General features: G+C 39.5%; 1 protein-coding gene across 2 annotated transcripts; it reads left to right on the forward strand.

Annotated features, from left to right (window-relative positions):
- The first annotated feature begins 24 nt into the window (after positions 1–24).
- LOC130558588 (uncharacterized) lies at positions 25–5,992 on the forward strand. 2 transcript variants are annotated; one of them, XM_057341089.1, is made up of 6 exons: positions 25–123; positions 315–403; positions 2,008–2,112; positions 2,730–2,792; positions 2,912–4,129; positions 4,239–5,992. In XM_057341089.1, exons 4-6 carry the CDS (start codon positions 2,753–2,755, stop codon positions 4,691–4,693), a joined length of 1,713 nt encoding a protein of 570 aa, XP_057197072.1. In that variant the 5' UTR covers positions 25–123; positions 315–403; positions 2,008–2,112; positions 2,730–2,752; the 3' UTR covers positions 4,694–5,992. The 2 variants fall into 2 exon arrangements, with proteins under 2 accessions (XP_057197072.1, XP_057197073.1); XM_057341090.1 differs by lacking the exons at positions 25–123; positions 315–403 and having other exon boundaries at positions 1,905–2,112.
- The last annotated feature ends 7,837 nt before the right edge of the window (positions 5,993–13,829 follow it).

Genomic DNA, 13,829 nt, shown 5'->3' on the forward strand with positions numbered 1-13,829 from the left:
GGTAATATTTCTTAAATCCATCTTTTTTATTTTAAATATGATTTCAGGGTGGCACAGATGTGGCTCAGTTGGTAGCGCTGTTCTCTAAAAGCAAGAATGTTCCAGGTTTGAGTCCCGGTTGAGGTAAATTGCCCCTTGTGTGTGTCTGCATAGGCTACCGTTTTATTTACGTACTAACCTTCACTCTTAAAAACATTAAATATTTATTTAAACATATTTAAATATTTTCATAATTTAAATATCTGTTCAAAATAATAAATCGTATAGGCCTACTATATGTGAACCAAAGTCAAATTTTCCATATTTCTCTCAAGTTTACAGGCGAATCTTCAAATATTACGTTTTCTCTGGATTGCGATGACGTTTCCTGCGCACATGGCGCGCACGCTGAAATTAAAATAAGGTATATTAACTATATCGCTTTCATATATATTTCTATGATATTAACACTATATGTAGCCTAATAAACCTACTGAAAATACAATTTTGTGTCAATATTCAGCAGTTTAAAACCGGTTTGTTAAACTGTGTATGGAAAAAATAAGTGGCCTAGGCTTAACGTTTTGATTAGTGTTACTCATATTTTCTGTGAAATTGTTGTGAAATTGACGAGTAGATCCACACAGTGAAGCAGCCGAAAAGCAAAGGGAGGTAGCTTTGATGAAGGTAAAATCGTGGCCGTATAGCCAGCTATGAGGTCCGGACCTCGGTAATTTTTCATATTAAAAAATAAAATGTGAAGCTCTTAATGAATAATCAGCAGTTTAAAACTCGTCTGAGTGTCTGTGTTACACGTATATAATTCAGTCAGTTTACAAAGGTGTTTATTGTCCGTGCGTGGTGTAAAAGATGGATTAATTTCACTTGACGCGGGAGGCTGGCGGCGTCATCCGATTGGAAGAGTTGTAAATCGTGAGTGAGTGCGTGGGTATGCAATCTCCGCACGGCATACCCGTATAATGACACTTGCACACCCGTTTTCACGTAATGACACTTTAGGAAGTTAATATAGTGGAGGGTTGCGTATATGGGAACATTTATTTTTTATTTTGGACATGTTTTTCGACGCATGATCTCACAGCATTCCATTGTCAACTTTAGTCATATAAAATCATTTCCCCAAAACAAAATTGTTGACAGTGAAAATGCTGGGTTGCTAGTGTAACGGAGACCAGCGAGATAGAGCTGTACAAGTAAACCTGACTCCAAGACTTGAATGGCTGGTATAGTGACAGCTGCTTAGCCTCCACGTTAGAGCGCTCGTTTCCCATACCGGATAGACGCTGGTGCGAGACTCGTAGAGTATGAGTCATTTTGGGAAACCACTAGCCACAGTATCAAGCCCTGTTTATAGGTATAGGTTTATAATTAGTTCACTTTGTCATTCATTATTTTTTTTTTAAGTTGAATGATTTATAGCATTTATTGGTAATATTAGGTCTATAATTATTGACACCCACCACAGACCTCTCTAATTTTTCAAACCCTGGCTACGGCCTTGGGTAAAATATATATTTTATTTATTGTTTTGGGAAATATTCATATTTTTATTAATATAGGCTAGTACATATTTGACGTACGTTTGTCTGGTTGTGTATTTCGATGCAGCAAGCTCTCACAAACATTACAATTAGTATTGTAAGAATTAAACCAATGAATACTTTTCATTTAGGCTACATTACTGCATTTGGCAGGCTATACGATTTTATCCAGACTTAAAGTGAATTCCAGCTATTCATTTTTTCAACAATATGTGAGAATTAGGCTAATATAAAGATTTATTGTCAAATAATGCAATCAGAAATGTATTTCTGTCACTTTTTCCTCCCTGGTGTTTTTTAAAATAGTTTAAACGTTTTTAAACGCATAGAACAAATGTGGTAAAAATGCAAAATGATCATTTGTAGGAAATATTACATATAAGTGAAATATTTAAAAAATTTGCATTTTAAAATAAAACAAAATTCTGCTAAACGAAGCATAAACCGAAGTATCTTATGTAACCAGGATGCAAATCTTAGAGCAAGTCTTTTTTGAAAGTCAAATTTGTCAGAACTGAATTGAGATTTCCAGCACGGAGGTGATTTTCAAGAGAAGAGCTCCAGATATCAGGTATGAAATTTTGCTTTAGCTGAGTTAATATTATTATGAACTGTAGTGTCTGGTTTTGAGTCTGCTTTTATAGAACATAATTCACACTTTACGTGCTAAAATAAATATATTTCTTAATCAAACCAGTTGTGTCAGTACTCGTGTTAACTTTAAAATACAATGTTAAGATTTCAAGAGATTTATAAAGAAAAAGAAAATGACAGTAAAACCAAAAAGGCACTGGGTGTCAAAAATGATACACCATGTTATAAATTGTATATAATATTCACATATTTATCCGGTGTACATGTGAATATCAAATTGTACTTTCTCACCTAAAAATGATTTTTATACAGTAGAATTTCATTAGTTAAAATGTACTTTTCATGGTACAATTTCTTTTAGTTTGTTTCTGTTTAGATTTTTATCTAGTCCTTTTCTACATTTTTGATATTAGTTGATATGACTTTCCTTATGAGAAAATGTTTAGATTGTGTGATCTTGCATGACTTTTTAGCATTGAGAGCTAAGAAGTCAAGCTTCAATCAGAATCATGAAAGTCATCTAGCTATCTAGAAATTTCAGCCAGCACACTTCTAAACACCTTGTTTCTTTGTCTTTTCTTTACAAATGCACAGCATCTCAAGATCAGATACCAGTCATGTTTTTGATTCTTCTGATTGCATCAACGTTTACCCAAGGTAAGAGAAAACTTTACCCTCCTCTATTGTTTTATTTTATTTTAAATGAAGCATTGCTATTTTTAGATGATACTTGTGTGATCCCATGACCAATTAACATGTTTACACTTTTTTTCAAGGACTTACAATAGTGAGCCATGGAAACAGTTTCATCACAGCATTTCCAGAAAATTTAGCTTACTTTTACCCATTCACTTCTAGTATAATTCTTACAGTCACCGCCCTGCATGAAGACACTTCCTTCACCGTCTACTTCAACAACACACAAAGAACAATACCAAACCTGCAGAGAGGGGCAACCACAAAAGTGATGTTTCCAAAAACTGCTGAAGTACATCAACTAAACTTCTCCACTAACTCGATCCGAATTACGAGTACCAAAAATGTTGTAGTACAGTCTTTCAGTCAGACAGGTACCGGCACCATTTTGGAGAAAAGTGTCCAGACCAGTGTTGTTCAACCCATTACAAATCTTGGCACAGACTATTTGATCCCTCCACTAAAGCAGTTAGACCTTATCCAAACGTTTGGCGGATCCCCGGCACCCTTCTCGTCCCAAAGATACAGCTCGTTCAAGCTGATCATCATCAATGCAGAGGACACAGAAAACAACATCACGATAGTCAAGAACATTTCGGGCAGTGTGCAAGAAGAAAACTTTACAATCCCGTCATACCAGCTCATCCAGTTGCAGGCCAATGCTTCACTCTTCAAGGTTAAATCTAACCATAAAGTTGCAGTGATTCTGACTCATCCATGTCTAGAAATGACAGCCTGTAAATGCAACATGATAGTGAATCAGATTCTTCCTACAGAATTTCATGGTCAGAACTTTGTTGTGCCGTACATTCCGGGTATAACCCAGAGCCGCTTACTTATGACATCAAATGAAAGGTCAACTTCTCTATCTCACAGTAATGTTCAGTTACAGCCTAGTTCATCAGGGCTTCTGTCACTTTCATTTCAGACGAAATCTCAGTACGTAAACGCGTCGGGAAACGTGTCCCTCAAACTGATCAGTCCAGGTCTTTTCGTTGAAGTGATCCCAGAAAACATGTTTGCTGCCTGCTACCTGCTGCAGGTCTATTCAGACGTCAAGAATGCTTTAGTGATAGCTGAAACTGGCAGCAAAACTAATGTACACAACCAAAACAGTCCTGTTACAAATGCTGCATGGACTGAGATTACCGGCACAAAATACTCTTCAGCTATAATACCTTTAACAGAGCAATACACCTTCATCTGGCATCCATCCTCAAAGATTGCCGTTTATATTCTGGAAAACATTGGCACGACAGTTTATGGAGGACCAGCTATACCTATAAATGATCAACCAGGTAAAACAAATAGTAAATAATTACTTCTGATCCAGACTTAAATTAATAAATTGTTGTAAAGCACATCATTGTGAGAGTTAACATTTTTTTTATTTATCCATGCGTTCAGATGAGTTGGGCTGTGTGGTGATTCCTGGACAGTTTGAAGTAAAAAATGAGCCTCTTAACTGGACTGAGTCCCTGGCTCACTGCACGAGTCTTCAAAGCCAACTTGCCTGTCTTACAAAGGAAGACATACAGATGGAGTTGGCCAATATGATTAACACAACAGAGGATGAGGAAGCTTGGATCGGACTACGTCGTAGTCTGATGACAACAGACTGGTACTGGCAGAGGACACCATCAACAACACCATTACCATCATCATCTGTGGATTACATTCACTGGGCTGATGGGCAGCCACTGGACAAATCTAAGGGCCTTTGTGCGTCGTTGTCACTGGATCGTGAAGATGCATTCAAATGGAAAAGTGCGAAATGCTGTGAGAAAAAGCGTCCGGTCTGCTACAAACCCCCAACAGTCCTTACTGCTTTAACTTCAGGTGTAACACAAAACATTTCTTAGGTTCCCATGTAGCACCACAAAATATATGCATTTTTACACTGTGGCTTTAGTAGTGACAGTCACTGTATAGTTTCTGGTGAAAGGTACTTAAAAATGAATGTAGTCCATTAATCCACTATTGTAAAATTATCTTTATTAATCATAATGTTACTGAGAGAAATACATGTTTAATCCATAGACTTAAAATATAAGTTTGTCTTTGTGAGATTTGTAAGAATTGTAAACTGTTAATATCTAAGAAATTAATAGCTCTAGACCCGATTTCGCCGACAAGTCTTATCTTAAACCAAGCTTAGTTAAATTCGAATATTTAAGTCACTTTTATAAAAATGCCTTGGAAATAAGATTTATGGTGTGCATCTTGAGACAAAACGATGGCACACACATATTTTAAGATATGTCATGGCAAGTTATTTTCAGTTTAGAAAGCTCAAACACTAATTTTAGTCTGGGACTAGTTTTACACCGTGTCTACACCGGACGCGACAAGGGCGACGCGACATGACAACCTGCTTGTTGGGTTTGTAACGTCGCGCCGCGCTGCATCCGGTGTGGACAAAATGTTAAATTATAATGTGTTCTAATGCATTTCTAATATCTTTTGTCGTGTTGCGTCACGCCGGTCGCGTCCGGTGTAGACACGGTGTTAAACCTTGTCTGTCTGTCTTCCCTCATAGGAGGCGGTGACATTAACATGAATAAGTCTGTGTATGACTTTATTAAAGAACTTTTAGCATTTTCTCTCTAATCAAAACCATCTACAGATTTCCAAAATCACATACTTCTTACAAAACTCTCATTTTTTTGATTGAATTTAAAATATGTGCTCATAGGAGGTTTGCTTATTTGCTTATTCACATGGCATAAACAATGAATGTATACTATGTGAAACAATACATGTTGTAAAAGGGGCTACCCAAATAAACAAATATGTAATCTTATCAAATTGTGTTGCCCAACGCGTTCCAATAATATGGGGCGGTTTCCCAGACAGGATTTAAGACTCTAATTTAAATGTTAGAGGTGTCTTGATCGAAAACAACTTACACTGACATATCTTAAAATATGCCAGTGCGATTGTTTTGTCTCAAGATGCACACAGTAATGTTTTTTTGTAAAATATGCTTTTAAAAACAACCTAAATATCCTAATTTAACTAAAGCCTAGTCCTGGATTAAAATAATCCCTGTCCGGGAAACCTCCCCACAGTGTATGTATAGTAACCGGGATATTTAATAACTGTGATTATTGGTATTGTTTTAATAATACACATATGATAATACTGAAAATAAACAGTTTTACAACCTTTCTCTCTGCCTCCTCACACTTGTATTTTGAGTGTGATTTATTGTCTGAAAGTGAGAAAACAAAATGAACAAAGTTAAGGTTGAATTTGAACAATAGCATTATTTAGGATATATACTTATAAAAAATGTGCAACATATATCACAATATATCCTTTTGGTAAATTACTCTGCCCATGATAATCATGTCGTGAAAGTCTGATGGCAATGTAAAAATGTACCAATTCAAGGCAGTCATTATGAATACAAGTGAGCATTTGAGACAACGTTCAGCAGTTTTATGAGCTTGTCCAATTTTAGACTATTTTAGAATAAAAAAATGTTTAGTACCAGAAATGCATTTTCTTTTCCTCTGCAAGGTTGCTGAAGACGATCCCAGTATTTTAGGCCACAGGTGGGATAGGCATATACACCCTGGTTAGATGGCCAGTCAATCACAGGACACACACTTTTACACTTATTACACACCCATTCACCTAACCTGCATGTCTTTGGACTGTGAGGGAAACTTATACGCTTAACATGCAAACTCCACACAGAAAGAACTCTTGTCTCAGCCAGGACTTTTGTTGTAATTTGCACAGCTCTGGTACATGATTTTCAAGGAAAATGTGCATAAATTTGATTATGTAATGAAAAGCCTCTTGCAGGGGGCCTATGAGGTTTGCGCAATGCCACTGTATATGACGCAAGAGCCTTGTGTAGTCTGAATCTTAAGGAAATCTAATTCAAAATAAGGATTTTGACAGTCAAATGTGTCTAATTTAAAATAATCCCGCACACCATTGATTGCAGACACAAGCAGAGATCCAGATATCAGGTAGCTATATTTTTCTTTATCTGAGGTAATATTACTTTATTATTTTGCAGAGAAGTGTCATGTTTTGATTGATGATTCATTTATTGGTAATTCAAGTAATTCATTTCTGAAATTATTCTTTAAATGAAATGTGTCAGTCAGTACCTGATGTAAGAAATAAGAAAGGCTGATAAATAAAATGTTAAGATTTGAGAGATTTATAAAGAAAAAGAAAATGTGGGTAAGACAAAACAAGCATATGCACAGTTATTTCTTGAAACCATGTGTATTCTGAAGTAGGAGAGACAGGGAGGGTTGTAACATGTTTTGTTAAGAAACATTTTGCACTGTGTCTCAAACATGATATTCCATGTTATAATATCAAATATTATTCCCATGCATTCTTGGGCACATACAGACACACTGTAGAAAATTTCTACTTATTTTAACTATAGTTCAAAACCAGCCTTACATAGGTTAAATCAAATTAGCAATAAGTCACCTGAATGTCATTTTTAAAAATGATTTTACATTTTTACAAAATAACCAAACAACAAAACGAAAGTAAAGGGCCGACAGCTACCTCGATCACGGTCAACTGCCGGCCACACAAACATAAATAAAACTTAACATAATGTCCAGGCCTGGTCCTCTCTCGTCGTACACTCCTGTCGCTCGTCCTTTTATGCTTCCGTAGCTCCTCCGTGAGAGATGCGAGACCAGTGCAATGGGCAGCTGACACTCATTATCACTCGCGTCACCGGCCTCGCACCGTTCCCTCACGGCTCTCGTCCTGCCTTCCTCGTTACATACCCCCATCGCCCAGGCTGGGGGGGTACCCACGAGACTGCCCTCTACCCCCCCCCCGGGGGGCCAGTCTCGGCGGGCCGCAGCACCTGGGGCTGGGGGTATGGACAGACGAGACGAGACGAGAGAAAAGGAGACGGAAGCACAAGGAGCGACAGGGACGAGAGAGGAAAAAGAAAAAAAAATCTGGTCCGGTTCCCCGACACACTTGCTGTGTCTCATTTCGTAAGGCTGCGTCCTCCAGAGGTCTCATTAGAAGGCTGCTAAGTCATCGAGGCTGTCTCGTTTCATAAAATCAGGTAGGACTCTGCGGAGGCACCCTTCAAATGCGATCTTCTTTGACAGGAATTGGGAGGATACATGAGCTGTATCCTTCGTTGCTAGAGATAACCCACAATTCTTTGCATGGCCAACGTCTGTTATTTGAATAAACGGCAACAGCTGCACATTCAATCAAATATGTGGTGTTTAAATGTTAACAGTTTACAATTCGTGTCACGTTTTTAATCTTAGCAGGCGTATGTAGTAAATAGGTTTACAAGTGTTTAGTGATGTTTAAACGTTTTGAAACAGTAAGGCAAAAATAGTGTATTTGTTTAACTCTTTTGGCATTGCTTAGAAAGTTACCAACTTTTACCTCTTAAAATCATGTAGAAATCATTCAAATTAATTTGACAGGTGTGCGAGTGCAACGTGTTGTCATAGCAACGTGGTACTTCCTGTTTTCTTTTCTGCCAGTATGTCCTACGAAGGATGTCTCGTTTAATTCTTAGTTGAGAATCCTCCGTATACCGCGTCCTTTAGAGGATGATACCTATGGAGGACACAAGGACGCAGCCTTATGAAACGAGACACAGCGGCTGTGTCCCAATTCGGGGGCTGCGTTCTTTGAAGGCTGCATTTTTGAGACCGATTGCGTCACAGCAGCGCGACTGAAGGCTGGTAAGGCTGTCCCGATTCAAAGGTTGCTTTAAATGCAGCCCCAAAATGCGACCTTATTTCCATGGGTTTTTAAGGATAGAACGAATGTATCCTTCACAGCCTCGGCTATCCCGAGATTCATTGCGCGCCTGTAACGGCTTGATTTTTTTTAATAATCATTCAAAACCTTAGTTAAATAAAAGTATGTAATTCACAAAAACGGTCCATTTCAGTGTTTTATTATGATATATGATGTTGTTCATTAACAGTATTGGTGCATTATTGTGTTTTAAATTTCTAAGGTTGGTTAATTTAATATACTGTTGGGCTGTTTTAATCTACATAAACGTGTCATATTCTCTAAAATAAAATATATTTTTTCTGGCTCCGTATTTGTTTTAAAAAGTCAGAAACGTCACTGCTGTGTCCTGCTGCTGTCACCACGCAACATGAGCAGCAGGGTGATGCAATTAGGAAATCCTCCGCGAGGCTAGACCGTCTCATTTCAGTTCGGTTCTTGGACTTTTCATGCTGCGTGTTTTGAAAAACAAGTCCTCGTTTTTAAGTCAGCGACCTAAGAAGGTTGTAGCCCCCGAATTGGGACACAGCTAGTTACTGTCGCTTGGTCCTCAGCCATCCGAGAGGCTCTTCCTCGCGGTGCCATGCGGTGGTACTGGACGCTTGGACGGCTCGATCCTCCTCCGCCCCCTGGCGGCCGGCGATGGCTCAACCGGCTGAGGGCAGTAGTGACGGGAAGTCCAGTTCTTTTCTGTGAACCGGTTCTTTCGGACAGTTTGTTTCAATGAACCGGTTCAAAAGACCGGTTCACCAATTCTTTTACGCCCTGGCGTAATGACGTCCCTCGCCATGACGTAACGCGTCAAGTCTATGAGCATTTGAGACAACAGCCGGCCGGGATGAAAATACACTCAGCACATTCAAATATATAAACCAGTAATCATAACGTCTGTCAGTTAACACATCACCTTCACGATCTGACACTTTCTTACATATACGTTTTGCAACTAAAAGCACCCAAATAAGCACTGTGATATGCAGCAAACTATGACATTTTAAGTCAGATAAAAAGTAAATAATTAATCTTCATCAGCGTTTTACAGAAACTGTATTATCCATGCATAATCCAATACGATTTATTATTAAATAAACTTACGTTTTGCCAGATTGCGCCATATATTTAAGTCCTCGGTTCACATGCGCTCGTAGCATTAGCACAACATCAGTTGTCCACACTGTTCTAGCCTCACGGTGAATCACGCATGCTCACTATCATCAGCTCACTAGTTCTCACTCAGTCAGACGTGGCCAAAAGAAACGGCGGCTCTTGGTTGCAACCGGTTCTTGACTCAAGAACGAGAACCTCTCAGTATCAGCTAGTGGTGGGCGATACTGCAAAATTTGGTATCGAACCGATACCAAATACATATAGGGTCAGTATTGCCGATACCAATACGATACTTTTTACTTAAAAAAAATACTTTTGTGTAGGGGAGAGCAGTATGTCATTATTTCTCAGGTGAATTAATGATCAATTCTTTAGACAATATTTTTTATTAATGTATTGAAGTCACAACGCTTCTCTTCCTCTCGGCCATCCTGATCTCTCATTCAATGTGCTATCAGCTTCGCTCACTCAGTTCGCTGCTCCTCCGCGCGTTGTGTCAGTGAGTCACGTGACGACACAACAACGAATCGCAGCAGGAGGGGGAGGAGTAGCAAAGTGGGCCAGGATTAGTGATGGGAAGTTCGGATCATTTTACTGACTCGGATCTTTGAGTCTCGTTCAGCAAAATGAACGAATCTTTTTTCGAGTCATATCGTTCATTTCGTTCATTATGCAAACGTTGATCACATTACAAACAATACAAAACTATAATGCTATAAGAAACAGAAAAGATTAATTCATTGTTTACCTGGGTCTTTAGTCTATGATTAGCTCACCACACCTATCTGACAAGTCCTCGAGGTTGACTCCTTCGTTCATCACGTGACAGCGTCGTAAGCTAAACCAATGCAGTCTGAGCCGGAAAGAGAATTGATTAGTTCACCTCTCGAGTCTTCGGGTTTGATTCTTTCGTTCATCACGTGACAGCGTCGTAAGCTAAACCAATGCAGTCAGAGCCGGAAAGAGAATTGATTAGTTCACCTCTCGAGTCTTCGGGTTTGAATCGTTCGTTCATCACGTGACAGCGTCGTAAGCTAAACCTATGCAGTCTGAGCCGGAAAGAGAATTGATTAGTTCACCTCTCGAGTCTTCGGGTTTGAATCGTTCGTTCGTTCTTCTTGAATTCCAGTACAGGACCCATAGAATGTTGCGCAATGCGCATGCGCGGCTGAACGAATCACTCTCTACGACGACTCGTTCTTCCCGAGTCACATTAAAGATTCAATCGTTCAAGAACGACCCATCACTAGCCAGGATGTGAAAGCAGCGTTTGCTCAGGATTGTAGAGGTAGAAGACACGAGCAAAGTATAATGAACGTAGAGGTGAGATATTTAAATTAAAATATCGATTCAATTACAATTGTATCGATCTGATACCAATACCAGTGTTGGCATCGATACTATCGATATTTAGATCGATCCGCCCACCCCTAGTATCAGCTGCTCGTGCTCATTAGTTCTCTCTTCACCCCACTTCAGTTCAGTACTGTTGGGGTAACTGAATAATAAAATTGTTTCGAGTCAGAGGCACTGTCAGACACGCCAGAAAATGAGTAATTCAAGTAATTTGTGAATAAGTGTGTAGTGGAGACACGAACCATTTAGAACGAATCAGTCCGATTTGGTGAACCGGGTCGACCAGTTCACTGAAAAGATCCGGCTCAAAAGAACAATTTGTTCGCAAACCAGCCATCACTAGAGGGCAGCCGGCAGCGAGTCCCCTGTTTCCTGCTCCTCCCCTTCACGGCGGATGGCAGCAGGCTCCGGCCCACGGCAAATGGCGATGACTCCTCCGCTGCCTCCCGGACGGCAACCGGCAGCGAGGTCTTCGTCCCATACGAATACTTGTTCCAGCACCACCGCCTCGGGCAGTCACTCGCGGACTTCCCTCGTCTGCGCTGCCCAAACTCCTCAGCAGCGAGGGCGCTCTCCTTCCTCCCAGGTTTCGGCACCAATGTAATACTCTTCAAAGTAAGGAAGAAAGGAGGCGGGAACCGGCGAACCTTCAACCAAACTTTTAATAAAATAAACAAACAACAAAACGAAAGTAAATGGCCGACAGCTACTTCCGTATCTCCTCCGTGAGAGATGCGAGACCGGTGCAACGTGCAACTGACACTCATTATCACTCGCGTCACCGGCCTCGCACCGTTCCCTCACGGCTCTCGTCCCGCCTTCCTCGTTACATACCCCCATCTTCATCGTTACATAAGACTTCCGAGGCACATTGATGATATTTATATTTCTCTTATATCAAAATACTGTGGTAACACTTTACAATAAGGTTGTACTTGTAAACATCAGTAATAGTAATGTGTTAACTATTGTGACACTGTTAAAATAACGAAATGCATTTTATTTATTGATTTAGTCTTTATTTTAGGATGACCAGGGGTCATGAAAACACACAAACACAGTTAATACACACAAATGTAAAGTGCTTAGAATTGAACGGAAAAATGTATTGGAAAAGTATACACATGTCAAAACATAAGACGTGATAAATTGCTTATAGTCACATGTTGTTTCTTGATTTAATGTAAATTTTACACTGCAATAACTTTGATTGGCCTAGAAATGTGATGTTTAAGCCTGAACTGCTCTTAATGCTGTTGCTACTGTAAATACAGTATGTGAAAACAAAGTTAATTCACCTTTTGGTTTGTTTTTGTCTCTTCTTCACTACTGCACAGCATCAATCTTAAACTCAAGGTCAGACACAGTCATGTTTGTGATTCTTCTGTTTGCATCAATGTTAAGCCAAGGTCAGAAAAAAACGTTACTATCCTTTGTCGTTTTTTGAAGCATTGTTAGATTGACGCCTGTGATGCCGTGACCAATGAACATTTTCACACTCTTTTTTTCAAGGTCTTACAATAGTGAGCTATGGAGACAGTTTCATCGCAGCATTTCCAGAAAATGTGGGTTACTTCTACCCATACACTCGTAGAAGTCTAAGAGTCACAGCCCTCCATCAAGACACTTCCTTCACTGTCTTCTACAACAACACAAAAATGACAAAATCATACCTGCAGAGAGGTTCAACCACAACTGTGACATTTCCTAAAACTGCTGAAGTACATGAACTTAACTACTCCACTAATTCAATCCGAATTACCAGTACCAAAAACGTTGTAGTACATTCTTTGAGTCAGACAGATACAGGTACCATTCAAAAGAAAAATATCCAGACCAGTGTTATTCAACCCATCACAAATCTTGGCACAAACTATTTGATCCCTCCGCTAAACCATTCAGGCCTTATCCAAACGTTCGGCGGATCCTCGGCACCCTTCTCGTCCCAAAGATACAGTTTGTTCAAATTGATCATCATCAATGCAGAGGACACAGAAAACACTATCACGGTAGTCTGGAAAGTATCAGCCAGCGTTCAAGAAGAAAAATTAAAGATCCCGTCATACCAGCTCATCCAGATACAGGCCAGTGCCTCACTCCTGATGGTTAAGTCTAGCCATAAAGTTGCAGTGATTCTGACTCATCCATGTCTAGAAAATGCAGCCTGTAAATGCAACATGATAGTGAATCAGATTCTTCCTACACAATTTCAGGGTCAGAACTTTGTTGTGCCGTACATTCCGGGTATAACCCAGAGCCGCTTGCTTATGACATCAAATGACACGGGGATCTCACTATATCACAATAATGTTCAGTTACAGCCTAGTCCATCAGGCTTCCTGTCACTTTCAGATCAGACGAAATCTCAGTACTGTTGGACTTTAAAGGCAGTCCTGCATGTTCAAAAATTTGAAAGAGACTTTTCTCCAAATTATATAGAAGTTTTATTATCAGATGTAAAAAGTAACAAAGCTTTGGGTTGTAAGACAATCTCCTCACTCCACCACAAGCCAACAACAACCCAAATTATTCAAAAACACCCATATTTATTAAGTATGTGACGTCGCTCGTATCTTCTGACTCCTCCTCTGCCTTTTAAGGAGTGCTGCTCCGTTTCCACCAATAACCGTGAAGTCCTTTTTCTTAGTTCCTGTAAAATAATATTTCAAAACGTATATCCTGTGGTCAGTTGCCAGTCCTGAGGAATGTTCTCCAGGGACAGTTTCTTTTGGGGAGTGGTCTCCTAGAAACAGTTCCCTGTGG

This window comes from Triplophysa rosa, linkage group LG8, assembly GCF_024868665.1.
Source record: "Triplophysa rosa linkage group LG8, Trosa_1v2, whole genome shotgun sequence".
Taxonomy (NCBI): Eukaryota; Metazoa; Chordata; class Actinopteri; order Cypriniformes; family Nemacheilidae; genus Triplophysa; species Triplophysa rosa.

What these genes read in the sequence shown, in the direction of transcription:
- LOC130558588 (XM_057341089.1), top strand. Translation starts at nt 2,753, where the DNA reads ATGTTTTTGATTCTTCTGATTGCATCAACGTTTACCCAAG. An exon ending in TGCATCAACGTTTACCCAAG is followed by an intron (nt 2,793 to 2,911) that starts GTAAGAGAAAAC and finishes CTTTTTTTCAAG; the next exon opens with GACTTACAATAGTGAGCCAT. An exon ending in ACCTATAAATGATCAACCAG is followed by an intron (nt 4,130 to 4,238) that starts GTAAAACAAATA and finishes CCATGCGTTCAG; the next exon opens with ATGAGTTGGGCTGTGTGGTG.